Source organism: Eurypyga helias, unplaced genomic scaffold, assembly GCF_000690775.1.
Source record: "Eurypyga helias isolate BGI_N326 unplaced genomic scaffold, ASM69077v1 Scaffold45262, whole genome shotgun sequence".
NCBI classification, from domain to species: domain Eukaryota; kingdom Metazoa; phylum Chordata; class Aves; order Eurypygiformes; family Eurypygidae; genus Eurypyga; species Eurypyga helias.
In genome coordinates this window covers 1-9,958 of record NW_010236177.1, presented here as the reverse complement: position 1 = coordinate 9,958, position 9,958 = coordinate 1, and the positions used below count along the sequence as shown (strand labels likewise).

The window sequence follows — 9,958 nt, the reverse complement described above, 5'->3', positions numbered from 1 at the left end:
GAGGGTGCACTCGATGCCACCATCCCTGTCACTAACAAAGTTGTTAAGCACTACTGGTCTAAACACTGACCTCTGAGAAACACCGCTCATCACTGGTCTCCACTCAGACACTGAGTCACTGACCACCACTCTGAGCGCAACCATCCAGCCAGTTCTTTGTCCATCAAGCGGTCCACCCTTCAAATCCATGTCTCTCCAGTTTAGAGGCAAGGATGTCACGTGGGACAAGACATCCTTGTCCCACACATACTTTAACAAGAGTGATGCTACTTTCTACGTACCCATGAAAAAAATCTCCCATAAATGCACTTCCTGAAATTTATCCTATCTGCAACGAAAAAGGCCCAACTATTCTCCCTAAAGTTTTCTAATTTAAACGATGCAGCTCTGATCCGCAATAGATCGGTGGAAGCACAATAAAATGTGATACCTCGGTAACAAAGGACAACGGCCCAGAGAACACGAGCAATTCTATAAAGAACTCCAGAACGTGACATATAAAGCACGTGTCGCCTGGGTGCCCAGAATGATTCAGAATAAAGTCCAGACAAAGCTACTGCAAAGGGAAGCAATTTGCACCACAATACATCAAAATCTCGCCTCACGGACACCTCAGTTGAACAGTTGCCACAGAGCAAGCAATAGTGTTGTGCTTTCTCCCCGTGCCACCCCTCGCACGCTGTTTATCTTCACGTACCTGTATCTGAAACGGAGTTTTTGAACGATTTCCTTCATTTTGTTCACCTGCTCTCGACTGGCTGGCACCTTCTCTGTAAAATCGACGTTCCGTTTGTCATCTGCATACGGTAGGAAAATGATGTGGAAACCTACACAGGAGAGAGAGAGCAAGAGGACAGTGATGCAGCACCATGGCCTCAGAACAATAATTTATGGCAAAGACCAAGATGCTTATGATCGAGGTCTGAGGTCTCCCCACACTACACACAACAGCAATCCATAGTATCTCCTAGCACCTCTATGGAGCATGACAATCAATCCCAATCTCAATACACATAACCGACATCACTAATGGCCTTTTGAAAGACAGAAACCAAACGCATAGCTAAGAGCTCAAAACTGGTGACCTGCTTTTTAGACAGGAGATCAACTTGTCCACCTTCCCCAAGTCTCACCAGATATGAGCTTGAAAAAAGCTTGTTTGAAAATAAGGTTAATGCCTGCGTTATTTCCGAAACACTTTATTTTGTCCACAAGCAGTGTTATTCCTCTACTTTACATCCTCCCAGCAGAGAATTTTCTGGTCAAAGAGGTGAGAAAATACAAAAGAGCAAGAGTGTGCCTTTGCTCCCTAATCATTCCCCACTCCTCTGATAAGGTGTAAGGCTCTGTATATGAGATTATTTAATCATGCTTTAAAATTTATCCAAGGATACAATAAAATTCAGGGAAAGACACTCCATCTAGTCAGCAAACACACAAAAAAGGGCTTTTAATTTTTAGGTCGGTTGCTTCAATCTGCTAAAAAGAGGTAGGAGGCAGGAAAACCCCACAGCCATGTTACACCTGAGCAAGCACTGATGCAACTAGGGTTTTAAAATAGATTCAACATCAGATATTTACAGTGGCTAAACTGAAGGGATGTTGGAAAGCACCCCCCAGTGTGAAGGGGAGTGGCACTGAGCACATTTTCACGCAATACAGGGGGCTGTTACACTGACGGCACCCGCTCGTGCAAGGCAAGGCAGCATCTCTTCCCATACCTGGAGGGGCAATCTGCACTTTCTGCTCATCCACCTCTTCCTCCTGGGGAACCAGGGCCACAAAGCGAGGGGGAGTGTTCCGGCGCGCGGTGTACCTGCACAGTGCCACCACCTCCCTCTCCAAGCACTTCATCAGTAAGGCGTTAAATAGCGTTGTACTCCCTGCAAAGGCAAGGCGGTGCTGGTCAGACTGACAGCTTGGCTCCTTCGGTCAGGAATGTAACTCCAGGTCCGCTTTGTGTTTTACCAGACACGGAGATCAGGAAAAGACTGACATGTAAGTAAAGTGTTTGACTCAGGAAACTGCTAAGCTGGAGAAGCTAGTATAAAGGTTCTTCTGTAGCCAGACAATGCAAAACGTGGTCATAACGCAGCCCTACTCTATCCACTGGTGGATCGAGGAGCTGGAATTTTTCTTTACTACTGCAGCTTGGGATGGACTGATACTATATTTCTAGACGAGTACACTTACATGTACACATAAAAAGGTGGAAAATGCAGTCTTAATCACTCTCTCCTTCTCTCTTTACAAGCCTGTAAAGTGTTGTTAATTGTGTTAATCCAACCATACTTCCCGAATATTGTGTTTCCATTCCCAGCTGATACGGACATTAAACCAGCAATTATGTTCACTGGTTTTCGTTTGGGTGGGTTTTTTTTTTTTACCACAAGAATATCTTCTTGTCAGGTAGCAGACTACATCTGCTTGCTTCGATTAGCTACCTGTCATGGTGGATGGAACACGAAGCCCAGTCGGCTCTTCTGCTACTGAAGAAAATAAGCCTGAACTGCAGCTGAGAGGGGCAGTAACAATTAATTGTACACCTTTTGATATTAGCAAGTTTTTAAATTAGACAAAGATTTTTACACTGAATGATTTCTACTCAAACACCCCATGAATCAGATGGTGACCCTAACACAAGGTGCTGGAATCTTCTCTTGCCATTTTGACTTACCGCTTACCAGGGACTCCTCCGGATAGATGAACTGGGAGGGCCTGATATGGTGGTGCTGTTTTAGCATTGAAAGTGGTTTGAAGCCAATCAGATACAAGCCAGGAGAATCAAACCGCTTTAATTCTTCTGTTTCCTCCTTCTCCAGCACAATCTGGCGGTTTCCATATGTCTAAACCAGAGAAGAACAGATAGTAGAGCTGCCAGCGTAAAAAAAAAATGGGGCAGGGGGCAGGAAGAAGATGCAATTGCTGTCTTCCACTACTGAAAAGAGGGTTAGAAACAAGACAGAGCCAACTCTTATCATTAGTGCACAATGAAATGGCAAGTTACCGTCTGTGACCACTATCCCAAAGGAAATTCCACCTGAACATCAGCAAAATGCACTTTCCTAAGACAGTGATTAAGCCCTGTCACAGACTGTCACAACATCTCTTCCCTGGAATTCTTCAGAGCTGTCTCTGATCAGGTCCCCCCTGAGCCTTCTCTCCTCCAGGCTGAACACCCCCAGCTCCCACAGCCGCTCCTCACAGGACTTGTGCTCCAGACCCTTGCTCTGGGCTGGCTGGACCAGACGTTTTCAGAGGTCCTGTCTGATGCTAAACTTGCTTCAGCAGATGCACGTCAGCAATCTACTCCTGGCAGAAACAGTGACCCAGAAACAATGCTTTAGAAGCATCACTCATACGTCACAAAAATGAAAACACGTCGTAGTCCAGCTGCTGAAGTTAGACATCAAGGCTTAAGGCTCAGCTTTCTGTTCCTCTTCTGGACTTTATTTCAAGAAACCACTGCGTAATATAAATAATATTTAGTCTTAAGACAACAACTTTAAGACCCTTTGGCATGGAAGGACACACAAAATGCATTTGTGATATGTACCTAGCAACTGCTTGTCTTTCTTTGAAATAAGGCTGTACCTAAAGAGGATGTGACATTCCAGCTACATCAGCCAAACTATCAAGCAGGAAGGCAAAGCAAAGAACAAAGTAACAAAAAACAAAGGTAAAAAAAAAAACCAGAGCTCCGTCCCGCCCTGCCCTGCCATTCACACTTATACGTTCAATAAAACGGACAAAATCTGTTCCTAATGGATCAAAATACAGCACCAGCAGTGACAGCACAAGGCCACATAAGGTCAGGCTCTGACAACCTGGTTCTGCCTTACAGAAAGAAGTGACCAGGAGGATCCGTGTCTCCCCCCACACATCACAGTGACAGGAAAAAGCAGACGTATAATCAGTACGTTACCTGAGCCCTTTTTGTGTCACTAGGCAGGAGCAAGCTGCCTGTTTCTCCATTAAACATCCTTGTTTTTGTTTTGACTGGTTCATTAGTTTCCCGATACAGCTTCACCGGATATGGCTTATAAGCTTTTTGTACAAGGTTGTAAACACCAACAGAAAGAGACAGATCTTTGTTCAGATACAGATTTAACCTGTGTAAAAAAGCAGACACAGACTTGAAACTTCCAAACAATCACTTTTTCAAAAGAAAGTAATCTCCTCAGAGGATTTATTTTCTGACCTCTTTCTATTCTCCCAAAATCACATGTTATCTCTGGAAATATACTATTACTTGAGTCATATTCTCACTTGTATAAGAACATTCGTGCAATGCTGTCACTTCTGGTCATGAAAAATGATTTAAACGCAAATAATTTACCATATTTCTTCCACTTGTTTTCAATCTGAAGGGCAGCTGTGCTCAGCAGAGCACAGGACAAACTTAGGTTTGGGCACTTTGCTTGAACAACGTGACCTCTGAATTCACACAGCTGTTCACGCAGAAGGCACAATTCCTCGAAAGAACCCCATCAAGACAAATGACTAAGAAATAAAGAAATCAGAACTTAAAGAAAAAAATCAGAAGTAAAGGTTTAAAAGTGGAGGTAATCTTCAAGTTCTGAGAGCAGAAGAGTGAAGTACCATGAATGTTACTGTCTCTCCTCTAAAAGGTATCACTGGTGAGGGATCCTTCCTCCTCAAGTAACAGGAAGCGTGAGGAACACTCCCAGAAAAGGAAAACAAAGCTGCAAGTAGGAGCAAGAATGCCAGTGGCAACAGCTCAAGGTGGGAGTTTAAAAAATATATATTAAAGAAAACACTAGGCTGTGAAGTTCATTCCCTTACCATGCTTCCATGTCATTCTGCTGTGAACTCACTCATTAAAAAAACCCCAACTGTTATGGAGTACGTGGTTCCAAAACTATTTCCTATCTGCTTTGTCAAGATCCCTTTAATCTCTCTATCTGTATCTTTAACCTCTCAAGGTTAGGAGATCGCAACTATCAAGGCTGTGGGAATCCACACCAAGTGCCCAGACAGACTGGCCACACGTGACTATTTAATAATAGGCCAAAGTACCTACCAGTCACACTGAGATTTTTCTAAGTTAACGCTAGTAAGAAAAGCCTCATTTCAATCAGATTTCACTATAAACTAGCCATTTTTACATGTTACAGATATTTTGGGAAGTATTTCACTTAGCAATAATGTCATTTTTCAAAATTATAATTTCTGGCCAAGCTAAATACCGGAGATGTCACAGAGAGGAAAAAAAGAGGCCTAGCTTCACTCTCCACTCTTCCCATCCCCCAAGGACAAACATCCTCGGAAGCTAGGGAAGAAACACCAACCTTGGACCAAGGAATTAAGACTGAGGAATGGGATCACTGATGCCTTTATAGACCAGTCATTCCAGAAGAGGAGGTGAGATGCAGTCTAAAAATAACACCAGGTGACTCCGCCAAATGAAACACAACTAGGCACAAACCTGACTAAAGTCCGTTTCTTTGTCTCCTTTGCTCGTACTTTCTTCATGAGATGTTCCAGTTTCTCCGACTCCTCAGGGTGGATGCCAAGGTCCTCATCCTCTGCCACGTTTACGATATCCCTGTAGAACAGAGCGATATCGAACCCTCCAGGCTTCTTCAAGTGCATCAAGTCCAGGATGATACCTAGAAACAAAGTAAGAGACAGGAGGTGGATCACAGGAACAGATTTCTTCTTACTCAGCACTCTGTCTAAGCAAGAATTTAAGCAAGAACAAGCCCCAGATTGTCACCTGCACCCGATGTGAAAGTTTCTAGGGTAAGAGTCAAAAGACATTCTTCAACTTCAGTCAAAACGTCGTCGCATAGAAAATGTTTCCTCCCTAATTAAGAACATGGACAACACCATGTATGAAACAGCCCTGACAAGCTCCCGTAGAATGTAATCTTACCTCAGGCACAGAGAGAAGTGGTAGCTCAGAAATTCCCCTTTCCCAGTTATAAGGGCTAATGGACTAAGGAAGCCTCACAGCTTCTGGATCCAGCACATCTGCTGAGCTCCAGAAACCCTGGTTATCTCAGCTACACAGTTAAACTACTGACGCATTTGCCCTCCGCTCCCCGAGCTCAGGTTGCTGTGCTTCAGCTCATCCAAAATGGAGCCATTAAAGTAGTTTTTCTTTTTGTGTTAACTTAGTGTTATTATTCCCTTCCTGGAAAACGGTGGAACAATGAAATAAAATAGAGTTTGTTTTCCACAGCCCTCTCAAGTCCTGATTTACACTATCAGAGTAGACAAAGAGATCCTAGAAAATGAGTGTTAGTTTTTGGATACCAGATTGGATAACAAATTTTCTAATTTAGATTAGATACCAAATCTCTAATTTAGAAAGCTTCAGAAAGATTCCCCAGTTCTGATGATTTCATATTCTTTTTCCATCGCAAACTTGCAACGCAGTTAACATCCGCTGCAAGGACACATCACTTCTATTCTACCTGACATTAAAGGGGAGAATACTGACCTGTGTCCCTCAGATCACCAGCTCTGGTCCTGGCCAGCTTGGCTTTGGTGCTGTCGTTGGCATGAGGGTCATCCTCATTGGTGAAGAGCATGATCCTTTTGTGGCTCAGCCGGACTCTGACATCACTGAAGAGGTTAGAGCAGGCCCAGAGCGCTTCACCCAGTGAATAGTCAGCATTGTGGCCAAAGGTCTTACGGAAAAGTACTTGTCCTTTGTCTCCCCTGTACTGGTCCAGCTCTAGAACACGCTTTGCACCTGAAGGGGATAACAGCATTCACAGGCATTAGAAATACTGAAAGAGGTACTGCAAACTCTTCTAAACATGCACTGAGGGTCCCTGGCAGCTGACATCTGAGTAATGTCCCCTGGCACCTCATACCCTTCCAACACCCGGCTGAGAACATAGCTCAGCACAGCCGAACGTTTGCCATACCGCAAGCTGGTTACCACCTGAAAGCACCTACTGGGGCCAAGGGGACTCCAAGTGCCCCAACATCAACGCGGGGCTCTTTCCTGTTGGGGAAAGGAAACAGGCAGGGATCAAAGTACCGCAAACACTGCAGTGAAAGGACAAGTGCTCAGCGCAGGCAAGGCAGCAATTGCCCCCACTGCAGAGGCACGGCAGGAGGTAAAATACCATCCTGCATCTCCATGGCACGTTGGGAAGGTGGAGAATTCCTCCTGCTCCCTCGCCTCACTTGCCAGAGAGAATTAACCTAGAGGTCGGATGCAAGCCACAGATCACCACATGAAGCAACACTCAGGGCAGGTATCCACAGCCTTTTTAAACCTCTGCAGATCGCTCCAGCCCAACTATGACACCTTTTCCCACCTGTCTATTAGCAGAGTCTCTGTTTTCTCCCATAACTCTGCAAAGGGAGACAAGCTTTCATTTTTCATCTGCTGCATTCTGCAGAGGTTATTCCTTTGTCCTTCACTCAAATTCTGCAGCACTTTGACATCTCATCTGAAAATGTCTTCCACACCCCTCCTTTACTATTTTTTCATCTCCTCAGTTGACATTTAACTAATAGCATAAGCGTTCATAATTACACACTATGTATTAACTGACTATAGTATTTCTTCCTTCTCCAGGGGAAGCAAGTATAAAATTATTTTCCTTTTTAACAACACTCACCTTCCACCTGCATGGCCTTTATCAGGATGGTGAAGCTACTGCCTCTAACGCAGGGAAAAGGGCAAGCAGGGAAGGAGGAGGAAAAAGGATGAGCGAGAAGCCTAAGGCACTTGCTGCCAGAAAAGGGAGAAGAACCTAGGGCAATTTTGTCAGGTCCACATCGTAATTAATTCTGAATCTAGGACAGGACAAGGCACAGTTCTTGCAGGAGAATCCCATGCGTTATTAAAGCATGATAGCAAGAACACCAACCTGCACCTCCTTGTAAAGCCAGTAAAACAGAACCTCCTCAGAGATACAGGCTGCTATTAAAAGCTAGCAAACAAAAACCCACCACAAGACTCTCAGCTGTCAGAGATTCTGCCACCTCCAGCGTGCATTCTTCGCACCCCTCCTACTGCCTTTTCTAATTCAGCAGCTGGCACTCATTATCAAGCACATGCTAGGTAATTCTAAGAAATTCTAAGAAAATGGAAGAGCTAAATTTAAGAACAGCAAAACTTATTATGAAAATAAGAGACAGAACACCCCAAAGAGGTAACAGGGCCTGTAGTGACAGCACAAGGGGTAATGGGTTTAAATTGAAAGTGGGGAGGTTTAGATCGGATATCAGGAAGAAGTTCTTCACGGAGAGGGTGGTGAGGCACTGGAACAGGTTGCCCAGAGAAGCTGTGGATGCCCCATCCTGGATGTCTTCAAGGCCAGGCTGAATGAGGCTTTGAGCAACCTGCCCTAGTGGAAGGTGTCCCTCCCCATGGCAGGGGGGTTGGAACTGGGTAACCTTCCAACCTTTGGGTCCCTTCCAACCCAAACCATTCTATGATTCTATGATATTGGACAATCAGCTCTAGCTGACCCTGATTGAGCAAGGGGGGTTGGACAAGATGACCTCAAGAAATTTTATCCAACCACGGCCATTCTAGGATATTCTCCATCAGCTGGAATCTGTGGTGCCTTAGGATGCCCATGCACTTTTCTGAAGCACAGCAGAGACACGATGGGCTTTCAAGACTTCTGTTGAGATCCTCTTAGCTTTAGCTGACAGCAGGTGCAACCATGTTAAAATAAAAGATAAGACACAGGAAAGGCATCTGAACCAACTGTAACAGAAAAAGCTAAGATCCTACTAAGCTTCTAAGCTTTCAGTAAATTTCTAAAACTATCCTCCCTCAACACATCTCAGTATCAGGAACAATTTATTTATCTGACAGCTCTTTGTTTTTAGAGAGGCCAGTTACTAACAACGCTACTACACAGGTTTCCTTACTCTATATATAACCTTCATAGCACTTTACTGCCTTTACCTGGATTGTCCAGCTCCTGAAGAACATAGATGTGCTTGAAATCTGCTGAGTTCTTGTTCTTTTCTGTACCATAGAACACGACACTTAACAGGTCCCTGTCACTACTGATGATTTTGCTGGTATACACGTTCCGGATGCACTGAAAAAAAGATGCACACAGGTTAAAATACAAAGAAAAGAAGATCAGTCGCAGCAAGGGTGCAAAAGTTTTGTCTCTGGCAATTAGAGTTTATACAAGCAGACTCTAGCAAACAGAACAGCAACAAATGCTTTTTTTTTTTTTTGCAGCTAAACTTCACCAGGAGAAAGAATTTGGGATCTTGTTTTTTGAGATTTTTTTTTCAGGACACAGCCTTGTGTATTTTTTATTAGCATTCAAGATTGATGAAATACGCATCTCTTACAGACACCACCCTGAACACAGATTGATCGCTCGTTCCATAACCATTTCCCTCACCTCACTCTGGACGGGGCCTACCCGGGAATGGCTCTTTCCAAACCCACAGCCCTTCAGCAGCCCGGGCTGCCCGAGTCTCCCCGCGGCCATACCCTAGCAGGTCGGGCAGAGCGACAAGCCGGCAGCCGCACCCACGGCGGTGCCGAAGGGGATCCCTGGGGGGGTTGTGAAGCGCCCTGAGCGGCCTCACCTGTATGGTCATGTCAAAGGGAGTCACTCCCTCCTCGTCCTCGTCAAACATGGCCTTGGAGGCGTCGACTAAGAAAATCAGGCTGTCGCGACCAGAGAACCGGTAGTCCCCTACGAAATGGGGGGAAACAATTTTAGCAACGGGACAGTCGGCCCGCTGACCGCCCCAGGGCGGCGGACCCCGGGCTGCCCTCCGTGAGGCCTTACCGATTGCCTCGGTCCCCTCCTCCTGCTGCTCCTCCTCCTCCTGCTCCTCCAGCGCCTCGCTCCGGTAGTAGGACACCCACTCGGACATGACTGCCCACGCGCGCCAGGCCCAGCGACCACCGACGCGCCGGCGGAGGGGAAGGGGAAGGGGAGGCCCGTGCACGCGCCAGCCTCGTCCACACTCAACGTTCGGC

At 45.5% G+C, this 9,958-nt stretch overlaps 1 protein-coding gene across 1 annotated transcript; it reads right to left on the bottom strand.

Annotated features, from left to right (window-relative positions):
- Positions 1-697: 697 nt before the first annotated feature.
- XRCC6 (X-ray repair complementing defective repair in Chinese hamster cells 6) lies at positions 698-9,852 on the bottom strand (the record flags this gene model as incomplete). The annotated part of the gene is made up of 9 exons (XM_010146995.1): positions 9,765-9,852; positions 9,559-9,668; positions 8,912-9,050; positions 6,470-6,724; positions 5,450-5,633; positions 3,926-4,112; positions 2,678-2,846; positions 1,722-1,883; positions 698-827 (listed from the first exon to the last, which is right to left on the bottom strand). Coding segments are annotated over exons 1-9 (1,424 nt in total), but the record flags the coding sequence as incomplete, so codon positions are not given.
- Between the last annotated feature and the right edge of the window lie 106 nt (positions 9,853-9,958).